Source organism: Dermochelys coriacea, chromosome 22 (assembly GCF_009764565.3).
Source record: "Dermochelys coriacea isolate rDerCor1 chromosome 22, rDerCor1.pri.v4, whole genome shotgun sequence".
Lineage (NCBI taxonomy): Eukaryota > Metazoa > Chordata > Testudines > Dermochelyidae > Dermochelys > Dermochelys coriacea.
The window spans coordinates 1,742,455-1,758,338 of record NC_050089.1 but is presented as its reverse complement, the minus strand read 5'-3'; the positions used below and the strand labels follow the sequence as shown (position 1 = coordinate 1,758,338).

At 52.3% G+C, this 15,884-nt stretch overlaps 1 protein-coding gene across 7 annotated transcripts in view; it reads left to right on the top strand.

Moving 5' to 3' along the window:
• The window catches only part of ROBO3 (roundabout guidance receptor 3), a 241,993-nt gene that overhangs the window by 201,252 nt on the left and 24,857 nt on the right, over positions 1-15,884 (top strand). For all 7 annotated transcript variants that reach the window (XM_043500994.1, XM_038380836.2, XM_043500993.1 and 4 more), the window contains one exon: positions 3,282-3,453. In XM_043500994.1, the coding sequence (XP_043356929.1) occupies positions 3,282-3,453 (172 nt within the window). The remainder of the gene's footprint in view (positions 1-3,281; positions 3,454-15,884) is intronic.

Below are 15,884 nucleotides of genomic sequence, written 5' to 3'. Positions count from 1 at the left end.
GTGTATTCACATCTGGGGTCCCTGGCCCATGTGATCACGGTCTCCCAGGGCACAAACGTGGTCCCACCCCACCCGGACCCAGGAGGGACCCAGTCCCTGGGGACAAACAAAGCAGCGTTGTGTTCGCAGTGTGAGACAGCATCTAGGGCGGCCTCTCGGGACGAGCAACTGGCTGACTCTGCTCTTGTGAGCCGGGAGGCCAGGGCCTGTGTGGGGATGTCTAGGCTGCAGCGGGGGGAGGCATGAGCCCCAGGGAGGGCAGACTCATGTTAGCTCAGCGCCAGCTAGCGTGCTAAGAATAGCCCATCCGATGCCTCATGTGAGCCGCTGCGGGTACAGCAACATCCACGCTGCTGGAGCTGAGCGAGTGTGAGCACGTCTGCCCGGGCTGGGAATCCCACTGCCCTTGGCGAGTGAGCGTCTGCGTGGCAGCGAGCGGGGGACCCGGCGCTGTGACGGGGTCAGCGGGGAGCCGGGGAAGGAACATTCTCCACTGGGCACTTCAATTGCGAGGCCTGGCTGAGTCAGCCAGGCAGTGACTCCCCTCCCTTGCCTCCCCCGAGGCTGCTCTCTGCCCGCCAGCCTGCTGCCTGTCCCCTGCGGGCTGCCCTGGGATCCAGCCCTTGGGCTGTGTCAAGCTCAGTTCATTCTGGCTTCGATTCGGGGAGATCTCCCAGGCACGGTCCTGCTGCCCAGTTCCAACCAGCTCATCCTCGCAGCTGAGACGCCTCCATGCCCAGCCCCGCTCCTTAGGCCCTGGGGACGAGAGGCCCTGGCTTTGGGTGGCTCCCATGGGGCCATGCTGGGGCCCACTTGGTCCATCCCTGGGGCTTTGCTCAGCTGTTTAAGCGGCCCTGGCAATGGGGTTCGCCCCGCAGCGAATCATCCCCAGCTGCGCTGGTGCCTGGAGCCATGCCAGGGCTATTCTGGGGGTGGTCGAGGCTCCTGCAGCTGGGTGAGGCACTGGCGAGGCGCTCGTGCAGGAGTCAAGAGGCCAACAGTATTGCCCCAAGAGGGTGAGGCATGAGGAAGGCAGCCCCTAGGGTGGCCGGGGGGAGGCAGCATTGTGCCTATGGAGGGATGATGGGTGGGGAGGGGAGGTTACTGAGTGCAGGGGGGGCGGGGTACAGCAGGGCCAAGGGGGTCCAGTCCAACAGTGCATCTAGCTCTCCTCTTCTGCCAGATGCTGCCACTTCGTGCCATGGGCCCCTGGCCTTGCCCTTGGGGCCAGCTGCTTTCTGCTGCCCCCTCAGACTGCCGTGTCTTCCCCTGAGTCAGGTCTTCTCCACCCAACTGAGCTTCCCCACACCCACCCCGGCTCCCAGGCCCCAGTTCGGCTCCCAGGGCCCAGCTTGACTTGCCCCCTACCCCAGCTCACAGGCGCTAGCTGACCTTTACCTGGCTCCCTTCCCCAGACCCTGGCTCAGTTCAACACTGTTCCCCCCAACTCCCCACTCCCTGCCTGGGCCCTGGCTCAGGTCAGCCCCCTGGGTTCCCCTCCCCAGGCTCCCCCAGCTAAGGTGCTCAGATCAGCCCTGGCACTTGCTGTTCTGCAGTGCACATTTCTACAGTGACTCTGCTCTGCTGCCCTGCTGGAGCCCCACATCCTTGCCCATGAATGCAAAGCTCCCCCCTTGCCCACTGGCCATACAGAGCCGAGGGAACCGTACCACATGGGTGAGAGCGCTCTCAGCTGGAGTGCTCAGGGAGGGGATCAGTGGGAAGGGACCCAGGAACCTGAAACCAGATCCAGTCAGCACTGAACCCTGCTGGGAACAACCATAGGCATGAACCAGGCCCCGGAGGACAGGGCAGGAATATCGGAGCCCAGGCTGGAGTGGCAAAGGGATTGGACCCCTGGGACTGAAACAGGGCAATGCTGTGCTCCCTGGGGTCCCGCATCAGCTCCTGGCCAGTGGAGCAGGGCGACTCTGTTCTGCTCGGCAGGGCCTTGCCGGGGTCTGCAAGCAGATCCAGTGTGTGCCTGGCTTCCCTCTGTCAGAACGACCGGGTGAGCTGCGTGCATGTCTGCCATGTGCTGTATGCCCAGCCTGGCAGCCACGGGCCTGCATGATACCACAGGCTGCACAGCTCAGAAGGGCAGGGCAGTGTGTTTGCTTTGCGGTGCCTAGCGCACCAGCTGCCAGATCTCCAAGGAGCCGCGCCTGCCTGGCAGCTGCTCTTTCCATCCCATCCCTTCTGTTCTGTTCAATCGTCTGTTGTCCTTTTCCTTTGGCTCCTCCGGGTGCATGTTTGCAGCAGAGGGCCAGAACTGCCCCAGGGCCTGGTGTGGCCAGGAGTGCAGTGCTGTGATGTAGCCTCTCTCTGCCCACATGCATGGCGTGGCGGGAGGAGAGGAGGTGTGAGACAAGGATTGTGGCACACCAGGGCCTGCTGCTGTACACAGCTCCCTCCTCACCCAGTAACAGAAACCCCAAGGGAGGGCGGGGGGGGGCAGTCATCCCCACCCTCCAGCAGCCATTCTCCTTGGGGAATACTTCCCTTGTTAAGGGGAAGGCACCTCAAACGCGAGACGCTCCGAGGGCTGATGGGAGGGGCCCGGCCCCGCGCGCCCCAAGGGCTGGCAGGAGGGGCCCGGCCCCACGCGCTCCGAGGGCTGGCGGGAGGGGCCCGGCCCCGCGCGCTCCGAGGGCTGGCGGGAGGGGCCCGGCCCCGCGCGCTCCGAGGGCTGGCGGGAGGGGCCCGGCCCCGCGCGCTCCAAGGGCTGGCGGGAGGGGCCCGGCCCCGCGCGCTCCGAGGGCTGGCGGGAGGGGCCCGGCCCCGCGCGCTCCGAGGGCTGGCGGGAGGGGCCCGGCCCCGCGCGCTCCGAGGGCTGGCGGGAGGGGCCCGGCCCCGCGCGCTCCAAGGGCTGGCTGTGGCTTTGTAGGACTGTTATTCATGTTCAGTGAGATTGAAGGTGAATCTGGGAGCCTGAAACTCCCCTGAAAAGCTCCCATAGCCCAGGCTGGCCCCTGGCAGCCCTGCCCTGGCCCACACCGCAGGGCCTGGAACTGTGCCGGGTCCTCTGTATCTCTAGGCTCTGGCGCAGGGAGCTCTGCCTGATGTCATGAACAGCCCCTCCGCCCACCCTGCATAGTGTCAGGGGAGAGCTGGGCTCAGGGTTGTTTCCTGAATTCGCCTGGCCCTGGGGTGCTCCGGGGCAGTACCAAAATCAGCCCAGCCTCCCCTTGCAGAGGCCCTGTACTCCCCATGCCTCCAGGCAGCCCTCAGCTCTCACTAGGTGGAGAGTCAGGGGCTCTCCCCTTGTGTCTGCCCTGCAGATCCTGCTGTTTCCCAGCCAGCCCCCTCAGCCTATGGGCCGCTTCTCCGTGTCCCCGAGTGGCGAGATGACCATCACGGAGGTGCAGACAGCAGATTCGGGCTACTACATGTGCCAGGCCATCAGCGTGGCGGGGAGCATCCTGGCCAAAGCCCTGCTGGAGGTGGAGGATGGTGAGTACTTGTAAACGTAAAAGGCTCCAGTAAGGCCCTTCATGGTCAGGGACAGCCCTTGGTGTGGTCCCCAGACCATGCACGGTGGAGTGGGGCCTGGGGCAAAACCCCCTGTAACGTCCAGGCCCTGCAGCAGGCTCACTGCCCTGTAGGAGCCTGGAGTCATATGGTTGGCGTATTGCAGAGCCGAGGGGCTCTGGGCCCAGAGCTCAGGGTGGAGGCGGCTCTAGGGGAGAAGTGGGGGAGCATGACATCTCCGTCCATGAGAGGTGGAACGTTTGCTGAGTTCCCAAGGTGCTGGTGCGGGAACCGCAGAGCGCAGGGGTGAGCCTGGCCAGGAGGCTCTGCCAGGGGGCTCCAGTGGACTTCGTTCACTCAGGCTGGCAGCTGGTTTGGTCCAATAGTTCTCCCTCTGAGTCTGGGCAAGGTGCCATTCGAACCCCGCCCCTCTGTCCGGGTCGCAGGTTCCGGACAGTTGGAGCCAATTCCCCTCTGCCTTGCTGAGCTGGGGGCAGGGGACAGCCTGAGTGCTGAACCCCTTGGAGCATGCCCCCTTACTTGCAGCATGCTCCTGTCATGGCCCCTTGCTCAGGGTTGCAGGGCTGTGTTTCAGCAGCTGATTAGTTTAGCCTGCAGGCTGCATTTTCAGGGGGTCAGGGTTTTAAGGTGTTTCCTACCTGGGAGGAGAGCTCTAAACCTCCCAGCTGCCCAGATACGCACAGGGACTGTGCCAGCAGGGCCGTGGGGCATGAGCCACAGACACCCAGAACAGCGGAGAACCCGGGATCCTAACTAGCTACGGCTCATTGGGACAGCAGCCAGCCTGGTGCCCAGTGCAGGGAATGAGCAAGGGGCAACAAAGGAGCTGGTTTGGGGGAGGAAGGGTCCGGTGCAGGGCACAGGAAGAAGGCAGGGGAAGATCTGTGGGGGCAATGTGGGGAGGGGTCAGAGAGGAGCATGGAAGAAGTGGCCTCTTGCTGGATTTCCCGTGGGGTGTCTGCAGCTCTTTCCGCCTGAGACGAACATGGCTGCCCGGCTCCCGGCAGGGCCCAGATCCCCCCTGCTACACCAACAGAAGAATGCTTCCGTTGTTCAGGGAGGTGGCATTTCTATGCCAATGGAAAAACCCCTTCCATGGGCACAGGCTGCGTCTGTATGACGGGGTTCTGCCCACAGAGCTCCGGCACCCCAGCCACAGTGGTATGGTGTCCGTCCTGTAGCCCTACCCTTGGAGAGGGAGCCATTTGTTCCTGCAGCTGCTGGGTCGGCAGTTCAGGCTCCCCAGGTTTGCAGTGGTCACCCCTCACTCAGCCCATCTCCATTGGGAACATGGCTGTCAGCTCACAAAGGCCTGGTGGGGCCCTGACACCAGGCCCCAGCTGGGTGTGCAGCAAGGTGTGGCTGCTCTGCCCCGGTTGCAGTGAGGTTCAGTCGGGTGCAGACCAGCATGTGCTGAGCTAGGGACTGGCACAGCCCTGCACCGGGTCCCTGGCTAGTTCCCTGTGGAACTGCAAAGAGCCCGGGAATGTCTGAGCAGCGGGACGGGAGCGGAGCTGCTGGCTCTGCCTGGGGAGCTGCGGCCCAGGTCTTTGCCAGTGGAATTTGTTCCTGTGAAGTTTTCTGGCATTTTCTCTGAACTCTCCTGCTGTGAATTTCATTTGTCTGAGTTTCCTCGGCGTTAGACAGGACTCGGGAGGTGTTACAGGAACCACGCCTTCGAGCAAGTCCTGAGCAGAGAGGCTCTCCTTTTATTGCAAATACAATCCTTGCCTCTCTTTATGGGGTTTCTTGTTAAAAACCCAGGTGAACAGGCAGGCTTCCTGCCCCTCTGTGTGGAGCCTGTCTCCCCTAGCCCACCTCCTCCCGCGGGCATCCTGCGTTTTGTCCAAACAAACTATTCTCCCATGAAACGCTGTCAGGTGCCATGGCCAATGTTAAAGGGCTGGGCCCTGCCGGTGTGCAGTAATGCCTTGGACTGAGAGCACTGAAAGGATGGGGCCATATCAAGTGATGCTCTTTGCCTTCCTCTCTGCACAGCCCGGACAGCATCCCGCTTTGTCAGTTCATGTGTGTGAGTTTCTTTGGCAATCCGTAGGTGGTCAGTTGTTACAGACGGCGCAGGGGCCAGGTTACAGGCAGGGACTGAAAAGAATTGTTAGTGTTCGCTCATTTGGTTTGTTTAATTAAATCTAACTTAGGGGACCAATCCCTGTAGGGCAGCGAGTATCACTTTGAAACTCCATTGATGGGAGCCTGGCTTGGAAATGCCAACAGAGGGCTGCGCTCTCCAAAGGCCATGCTGACAACATAGCACGCCAAGGTGCGAGCGGTGCTGCGCTCAGTGCCGGCTGAATCAGGGCTTTGCCTCACAATGTGCACAAGGTATTGCTTAGTATGAATCTGAAAACTCAGCTTTTGCAGGAGATGGTGGAACGATGGGGCGGGGGGGGGGGGGTGCAGTTATACCAGCACAATTGTGCTTGCCACCAGCGTTGCTTCTGCTGGTTCTTGACCCAACGTGCTGAAAGCTTATGCTCTAATAAATATGTTAGTCGCTAAGGTGCCACAGGTACACCTGTTCTTTTTGCGGATACAGACTAACACGCCTGCTACCTGGTACAGCCGTATCCGCTTAAGGAGGGCTTTGTCGATTTAACTCCACCGAGATGATTAAACCTATTCCCAGCAAAGCCCAAAGAGAGACAGACAGCCCAGCACCATTTCCTGACCCCAGCTCCTCAATGTGGCAGCATGGGCCCAGCGTGTGCAGAGAACTTGCACTAGCCCACAGCCGTGCCTCAACCCTGAGCTGGAGTGGCCATCTGTAGATACGAGAGGGTAGCTTGCCCCCATGGCACATTATGCCTCTGGCCTCTTCTGGGGTGGCCAGTTTGGGAACCAGCTCCTCCCCTTTGTGCTTCCCACCAGACTCCTTGCACGCAGGCCAGTGAGCACCCAGCAGATGGTACCTACTAGAGGGAAAGCCTTTGTATTCCCTTATTTCTCCCCTGAGCTGGGCAGCACAGGCACTCACTCCCTGCACTCCTTGGTGATTTCAGTTTTCTGGTAACACCTGATCCATCAGCCCAGCTGACAAGGGCGGGGTGATTAATGGCAACTGTTGGACAAAGAGTTGTAGCCCAGAATCCTAATTCCGCAGCGCAGATGGCTTCCCGCAGCGAGAGGGTGGCTAGACAGCACAGCACTCCGCAATGGCAGATGAGCCGCCCCTGGCCTTTATGTGACGCCGCATGTGTCTGTATCTTGTGGAGCTGATATCCTTGTGTCTGTATCCTGTTCCGACCAGGGGCGTGTTAACAAGAGGGCAAGTGAGTCACAATCCGGAACCGGGAGCCAGGCCTCTGCCAGACGAGAGCACAAGGCCAGGGCAGGAGGCAGCTGTGGCCTGTTGCATCCTGCTCATTGTGCCCACGTTACCAGTGATGTTGTCAGACACTTCGTCTGCTGCCTGGGAGGCCAGGGAAACGCCGGCAAGCCGCCCCCCTTGCGAGTGCTGAGTGTGGTGCCTGCCTGCTGCCAGCTGATTTCTGTCTGAGCCAGCTCCTTTACCTTAGCTGGGGTTTGTTCTCCCTCTCCCATGCACTTTCTTTGCTGATTGTTGCTGGAAAATTCAACTGTGTATGAACTCTCCGGGGCTCTTCGTCCAGCCACTGCTTCCCAATCAATGGAGAGTAATTAGGGTCATAAATAATGGGCGGATCCTGCCGCCTCCTGGGCTGCTGAGCTGAACGTCTTTAGGGTGCTGCCTGAGGTGGAAGCTTGTCTCTACTTGGTTGGGGTAGTTAGGGCAGAGGTGGGTCATCGTTAATGCTGTGGAGGGTGCCCCATATGGGCATCACCATGGTGACACTCGCAGCAGAGTGAGGGGAGAGTTGGCCTGATTGTACCCTGCACCCACCCAGCCCACTTCAAGGTCAGCCGCTGAGTAACCCCAGGGGGAATCATAGGACAGGTTGCAGTTCATCTCTGACTCTATCCAGGGTGGAGGCTGGGTGTGTTTGGAGCCACCCCCGAACCTGTGCGAGATCCCTCTAGGCTCACAATCCTACCTTATCTGCACAAAGAGGAGCCTCTCCTCTCCATCCCCATGCTACCCTGCCCCTCCCCTATTAAACCCAGCTTCCACCAGCCGGTTTTCTGCCCCACTCCCATTCTCCCCCATTGTCCCCTGGGCTTCCCTTGCCCTTCCTTTCCTCTCAGTCTCCCTCTGCTTCTCGTACTCACCTGCCCCCTTTGCCTCCCTTCGAACACCCCCTCCCCTCCATACCTCTGACATCCCTTTCTGGTCCCCACTTTCCCCCAGTGCCACAGTCACTTGGATTCCCTTCCCCTCCCAGTAAGCCCCTTGTCCTGTTCCCAGCACCAGGGCTGCCATCAGCACTCAGGGCAGCTTGGCTTTACTTCATTAGTAACAATGGGAGGCAGTGGCCATTTTTGCTAGGGGCAGCCTAAACAGCATCCTGCCCATGCTGTAAGGAAATGTGTGACATTGCCCAGGGTACAATCCGGACAGATGGACAGCAGTCTCCCCTGACATCTCCAACCTGGGGTCCCTTTAATACTGCTTGGCTGTAAGAGCTACCACTCCTGGCCTGCTCACACACAGCCTCTAGCAAGTAAATCACTCCCAGCTGAATTGTCTGAGTGTTACAGCTAATCACTCATGAATTGCATTATAGGGCCACCCCAGCAAAGTCCCACTCCCAGACTTGCCCCTTGAAAACGTGTCTTGTACTGCCCAGCTCTTTCCGTCTGTGCAGTACAAGCTCATAGAAAGCCTGCCATTTCATTAATAGAAAAGGATATGCACAAACCCTATTACTCAGCTGGAGGGTCCCAAACACTTTAATCCAAGCACACACTGGTTGAGATAAAATAATAAAACAAGGTTATTAACTACAGGAAGATTTTAAGTGATTACAAGTAATGAGGCATAAAAGTCAGAGTTGGTTACAAAAAAACCCAAACGCAAACTAATACCTAACTTAGCGAGCTAAATGAATTCAAAGCAAAGGCTTTTCTCACCACCTACTCTTTGCAGTCTTTACTGGCCGAAAGCCTCCAGGTCAGGACCCCTCCTCAGTTCAGTGTTTCTTCAGGCGTTGATACTGCTGTAAGCAGAAAGGAATGGAGGAGAAAGGTAATGTGTATAGAGTCTCCTCTCTTCTTATACCTTTCTCTCCTCTTTGAGGATTATCTCCACTGGGGGTATAGGCGACAGCTAGTCTGTCACACAGGAACCCCCAACCCAAAATGTAAATGTCTCATTCACACCCTTCTTCTTGCCAAAGAATGGCCATTTACCCAGATGATAGTCCACGTGATTTTGTTGGCACCTGGCTGAGGGGTTGTCTAATCTTTGGTCTCTGGGGAACTGGTCTGAGGCTGTTTTTCTAAACTTGGAACATGTCTCATCAATGTCATAGATTCATAGATACTAAGGTCAGAAGGGACCATTCTGATCATCTAGTCCGACCTCCTGCACAGCGCAGGCCACAGAATCTCACCCACCCAGTCCTATGAAAAACCTCACCCATGTCTGAGCTATTGAAGTCCTTAAATCATGGTTTAAAGACTTCAAGGAGCAGAGAAGCCTCCCTCAAGTCACCCATGCCCCATGCTACAGAGGAAGGCGAAAAACCTCCAGGGCCTCTCCAATCTGCCCTGGAGGAAAATTCCTTCCCGACCCCAAATATGGCGATCAGCTAAACCCTGAGCATATGGGCAAGACTCACCAGCCAGACACCCAGGAAAGAATTCTCTGTAGTAACTCAGATCGCACCCCATCTAATATCCCATCTCAGGGGATTAGGCCTATTTACCCTGAATATTTAAAGATCAATTACTTACTAAAATCCCATTATCCCATCATACCATCTCCTCCATAAACTTATCGAGTAGAATCTTAAAACCAGATAGATCTTTTGCCCCCACTGCTTCCCTTGGAAGGCTATTCCAAAACTTCACTCCTCTGATGGTTAGAAACCTTCATCTAATTTCAAGTCTAAATTTCCTGGTGGCCAGTTTATACCCATTTGTTCTTGTGTCCACATTGGTGCTGAGCTGAAATAATTCCTCTCCCTCTCCTGTATTTATCCCTCTGATATATTTATAGAGAGCAATCATATCTCCCCTCAACCTTCTTTTAGTTAGGCTAAACAAGCCAAGCTCCTTAAGTCTCCTTTCATAAGACAAGTTTTCCATTCCTCGGATCATCCTAGTAGCCCTTCTCTGTACCTGCTCCAGTTTGAATTCATCCTTTTTAAACATGGGAGTCCAGAACTGCACACAGTATTCCAGGTGAGGTCTCACCAGTGCCTTGTATAATGGTACTAAAACCTCCTTATCCCTACTTGAAATGCCTCTCCTGATGCATCCCAAAACCGCATTAGCTTTTTTCAGAGCCATATCACATTGGCAGCTCATAGTCATCCTATGATCAACCAATACTCCAAGGTCCTTCTCCTCTTCTGTTACTTCTAATTGATGCGTCCCCAACTTATAACTAAAATTCTTGTTATTAATCCCTAAATGCATAACCTTACACTTCTCACTATTAAATTTCATCCTATTACTATTATTCCAGTTTACAAGGTCATCCAGATCCTCCTGTATAATATCCCGATCCTTCTCTGAATTGGCAATACCTCCCAGCTTTGTATCATCTGCAAACTTTATTAGCACACTCCCACTTTTTGTGCCAAGGTCAGCAATAAAAGATTAAATAAGATTGGTCCCAAAACCGATCCCTGAGGAACTCCACTGGTAACCTCCCTCCAACCTGACAGTTCACCTTTCAGTAGGACCCGTTGCAGTCTCCCTTTAAACCCAATTCCTTATCCACCTTTTGATGTTCATAGTGATCCCCATCTTCTCCAATTTAACTAATAATTCCCCATGTGGCACGGTATCAAATGCCTTACTGAAATCTAGGTAAATTAGATCCACTGCATTTCCTTTATCTAAAAGATCTGTTACTTTTTCAAAAAAGGAGATTAGGTTGGTTTGGCATGATCTACCTTTTGTAAAACCATGTTGTATTTTGTCCCATTTACCATTGACTTCAATGTCCTTAACTAATTTCTCCTTCAAAATTTTTCCAGGACCTTGCATACTACAGATGTCAAACTAACTGGCCTGTAGTTACCTGGATCACTTTTTTTCCTTTCTTAAAAATAGGAACTATATTAGCAATTCTCCAATCATTCGGTACTACTCCCGAGTTTACAGATTCATTAAAAATTCTTGCTAATGGGCTTGCAATTTCTGGTGCCAATTCCTTTAATATTCTTGGATGAAGATTATCTGGGCCCCCCGATTTAGTCCCATTAAGCTGTTTGAGTTTCGCTTCTACCTCAGATATGGTAATATCTACCTCCATATCCTCATTCCCATTTGTCATGCTACCATTATCCTTAAGATCCTCTTTAGCCTTATTAAAGACTGAGGCAAAGTATTTGTTTAGATATTGGGCCATGCCTAGATTATCTTTAACCTCCACTCCATCCTCAGTGTTTAGCGGCCCCACTTCTTCTTTCTTAGTTTTCTTCTTATTTATATGGCTATAGAACCTTTTACTATTGGTTTTAATTCCCTTTGCAAGATCCAACTCTACTTGACTTTTAGCCTGTCTCACTTTATCCCTACATGTTCTGACCTCAATTAGGTAGCTTTCCTTGCTGATCCCTCCCATCTTCCACTCCCTGTATGCTTTCTGCTTCTTCTTAATCACCTCTCTAAGATGCTTGCTCATCCAGCTTGGTCTACAACTCCTGCCTATGAATTTTTCCCCCTTTCTTGGGATACAGGCTTCCGATAGCTTCTGCAGCTTTGATTTAAAGTAATCCCAGGCCTCCTCTACCTTTAGATCCATAAGTTCTTCAGTCCAATCCACTTCCCTAACTAATTTCCTTAATTTTTGAAAGTCAGCCCTTTTGAAATCAAAAACTCTAGTTGCAGATTTATTTTTGTTAATCCTTCCATTTAGTTTGAACTGAATTAGCTCATGATCACTTGAGCCAAGATTGTCCCCTACAACCATTTCTTCTATGAGGTCCTCGCTACTCACCAAAATTAAATCTAAAATGACATCCCCTCTAGTCAGTTCAGCAACTACTTGATGAAGGAATCCATCAGCTATCGCATCTAGGAAAATCTGAGCCCTATTATTATTACTAGTACTGGTCCTCCAGTCTATATCTGGGAAGTTAAAGTCTCCCATGATCACGCAGTTTCTATTAGTATTTACTTGATTAAAAACATTAAAAAGGGCTCTATCCATATCCAAATTAGATCCCGGAGGTCTATAGCACACCCCAAGCACTATCGTAGGAGAGGCTTTACTAGTTATCTTCCCCAATGTAATTTTTGCCCAGATGGACTCTGTCTTATCCATTGCATCGCTTCTTATTTCTTTACATTCTACCTCATCATTGATATACAATGCTACTCCACCACCTTTACCTTTGTTTCTGTCTTTCCTAAAGAGCATATACTCTTCAATACCTGTAGTCCAGTCATGACTACTATTCCACCATGTTTCTGTTATCCCTATGATATCTGGTTTCACTTCCTGCACCAGTAGCTCTAGTTCCTCCATTTTGTTACCTAGGCTCCTCGCATTGGTGTACAAACATCTTAATTTTTGCTGTTTGGCCTCGCTCACATTTTGTACCCTATTAGGCACAGTCATTCTACAGCCAGTATAACCTATTAGCTAGTATCCACACCGCCCTTGCTCCTTATATACATTCTCCTACCCACAGCTGTATCCTGTATCCTACTGTCATACAGTAGAATTTTATAACTTTATATACAGTGTTGCCACACATATTTTACCTAGACAGTAATGCTCAGCAGATTATAAATTTCCAAATGATACCTCACAAGGAATACTTTGTATAAAATGTATCATAGTTTTGTAAAAAGGGTGGGCGTAGGAGTACAGGCTGTCACAAAATGACCCATTGTAATTGAGGGCAGCCTGTGGCCCTGATCCCACTGAGAACAGTGGGTGATGGCCGTCGTTCTGCAAAAGGGACGTTCCTTGTGAGTGTCTGTCAGGGAGATGATTCTCCTGCCCTGGTTGTAGGAGCACGGCATAAAAACCTACACAGGAGAGAAGAGAACAAATGTTATGAAGCATTATAGTAAACAGTGGCCCTTAGTCCTACATGACTCTTTTCTAACACTGTCCCTTGCCCCAGCACCTGTCCTTCCTCTTCCGTGTGGACTGCCAAGTTGTTGTGCTGATGATAATGTGCCAGCTTCTTAAAGGAACAGTGATGCTTTAGAGGTCAGACAGACACAGAGGGGGAAGCAGCTGTGTTCCATCACTGGCTCTTTTGTCCTATACTGGGATATGATTTTCTGGTGCATGTCTGTGCAGATGATGTGAAATGAGCTGGCGTGTCTGCCAGCAGAGGCCCTGGTACTCACCATCATGGCCCAGAACACTGATTTATGCCCCCAAAACCACATTTCCCAAATTAGGATTAATACCCCCAAAGCCCCCAGAGTTTAGAAAATGGCCCCATGTGGCTGGCCACCATTTTAGCTGAGCTGTTTGCCAATGTCCTTGTAATGCCAGCCAGGCCAGTAGCTGAGGCTCTGAATGCTGGTTGCCAGCCAATATGCAGATTGGAGGCCGTCAGCCAGCCGCTGAGTGATGATGACACGTGAGCCACCCGCATCAGTCATGTTTAAAAATTAGCATAGATCCTGATTAGAACGACAACAGCCGTGTTTCTGGTGCAGCTGGCTCCTGCCAGACAGAACTGGAGTTGAGTTGTTTAGGTCCTGGGGGGAAGAGGGGCGGCGTTGTCAGCTTGTGCATAAAACGAGCCCCATCACAGAAAACCACCCAGCAAATGCAAATTCCCTGTTTTGCCCCAGCCTCAGCAGTTGCTGTTTCATTGTTGCAATGAGCATTCTCACCCACTCCTAAACAGCGACTCAAAGCCATGGTGGGCCAAGCCCTGTTCACATCCGTCATGTCCCTGTACCAGATGTGGACAGGTCACAGAGCTCGCTTCTGCACCTCAGCTGTGTTCAACATCAGATCCTTCAATGCTGTGCCAGGTATGGCTAAGTATAGCTTAAATAAGGTATTTTACACACAGTGCAGTCTAGTGGCTGAACTGTGTAATACAGGTTTCAGAGTAACAGCCGAGTCCCTACATCTCCCCGTTTAAGTTCTACATGCCTACCATTTACAATATTTACATTATCATGCTCTCTTTGAAGCACAGAATGTATTAGTCTGTTAAGTGTCTCTGAATCCTACTGGGTTTTTTAATGACATGACCCAAACACGTAACAACTCGGTCAGCTGGCTGTCCAGTAGTTACAACAGCTGGCTGTGGTTGGTTTGGAATTCTTGAGTCATCTTCTTGTTTTGTGCCCTCCAGCTGTAGAGTTTGCTCTGTGGATTGTTCTTTCTGAGGAACAAACTGTAGATGTCAACAGTTTCTGTTGAACTCTCCACTGTCAGTCTCAATCGCATATGATCTGGGCAATGACTTCTTTGTCTTCATGACAGCTGGACGTCCTTTTTCTCCCTCCAGTTTGACATAAACACAGTCACCAGATTCTAGACCTGGCAGTTCTCTAACTGAGTGATGACTGTTGTAAAAGTGTTCATGGGCTTTTTGCTTTTTATCCAATTTGGCTTCATGTCTGGCCAATGTGGAGACAAATTCTTTTCCAGAGTTGGAACAGTACTTCTGAGTTGTCGTCACATCAGGAGTTGTGCTGGACTATTTCCAGTAGATGCTATTGGTGTTGATCTGTAACTCAGAAGAGCAAAGAGTGGATCTTTCTGCTGTAGGATTTTCTTGGCTGTCTATACAGTTCTCTCAGCTTCTCCATTCACTACTAGTAATTTGATCAATATCCTAGTTCCTTCTGAATCACAAAAATTCTGCTGCGGTGAATCACGATCCATTGTCAATCACCAATTGTTCTCTAATACTGAAGTGAGCAAAAGTGCATTTCAGTTTCTCAATAACACTGTGACATGTTATGACTTTCAAGTACATTATTTCTATATAACTGAAAAAAGTCCACAACGACCAGGTAGTGATTTCCCCCGAATTGGCATAAATCTGCAGCTAGTCTCTTCCAAGATCTGGCTGGTACAGGTGTTCGTATACTGTATGGTCCAGCATTGTCTCTCAAATTGATTTGTATTGGATCTCCATTCAAAAGTCCAATATCATCAAATTCTCATTCAAGTTCTTCCACCTTTCTTGCTAGGCCCATCATGGCTGCCACACTGCGGCTGAAAAGGTTGTTGGTCTGTCATCCGTTTGTCACATTCACTCTGAATGCAAAGCTTTTGTCTTTGTAAGTTGTTTCTGTGGTGAACTGGCCCATGCAGTTCAGAATACCTCCAGGGCTAGTCAAAGCAGTGTCAGGTGACTTCAGCTCTGGGAGGGGTTCCCTTCTGAGATGACTGTGTTGTCTGCCCTGAGTCAATTTTAAAGTCAATAGTCTTGCTGTGAATATTTAGTTTCACTCTTTAGACAGGCTTTGTGTCATCACAAGTGATAGATCCCAGAAACAAAAGCTCTGAATTGTGTATAATATGAGTTAACTCCCTGACTGCTTTGGTGCAGCAAACAGCTCCAAAATGTCCATATTTTATACATTTATTACACTGCACAACTCTGGCTATACATGCATCATCTCTTGAGATATGACTTTTTCCACATTTTATGCATGTAGGCTGGAATTTGTCCCTCTTAGCCTGGGAGTTCTCTACATGACTTTGAACACTCAGGTGTCTTGTTTGCAGCTTCTAAGCTAGTTTCAGGTTTTTTAAGTCACTCCTACTAATGAAATGCTTGCCTCAGGCCTCACTAAACAGGCCTCCATTTGCCCCTCACACTGGCCTGCCCCACAAGATACAGTCCCCACAGGCCTCCCTGCGCCCTGGCTCCTGGCAGCAGGTTGTGGGGCAGCACTGCCAACCCAAAGCCAGCCCATTCCAACTGCTTGACAAGAGTCCTGCTAGGGCTGGCGACTAATAACCTCCCTCTCTACTGCCCGTGCGGCACCTTGGGCCTCCCCGCTACAGACAACAGATGTGCTCTGGTGTCAAGGACTTGACCGACAGCCTGCTGAGTGAGCGGGTGACCCTGCCCTCTAGCCAGCTCTTGCACTCCTGGGATGCCTTGGGCCCACTGGCATGGGGGGTGTCCTGCATCTTGCACACGGTGTGTGAGTGTAAATGGCGACACTGGAACCAGGTGCTGGGTTCCCGTCTCTGTCTCTGCCAGCTCTTCCTGTCCTGCATGCTCCAGACCAGATGGGGCCTACCATTCTGCTGTGGTGTCTGAACTCAATTCCCAGATCCCCTGTTAGCTGTGGTTCCCCACTGGTAACTTTCCCAGCATAGGAGGGGCCAA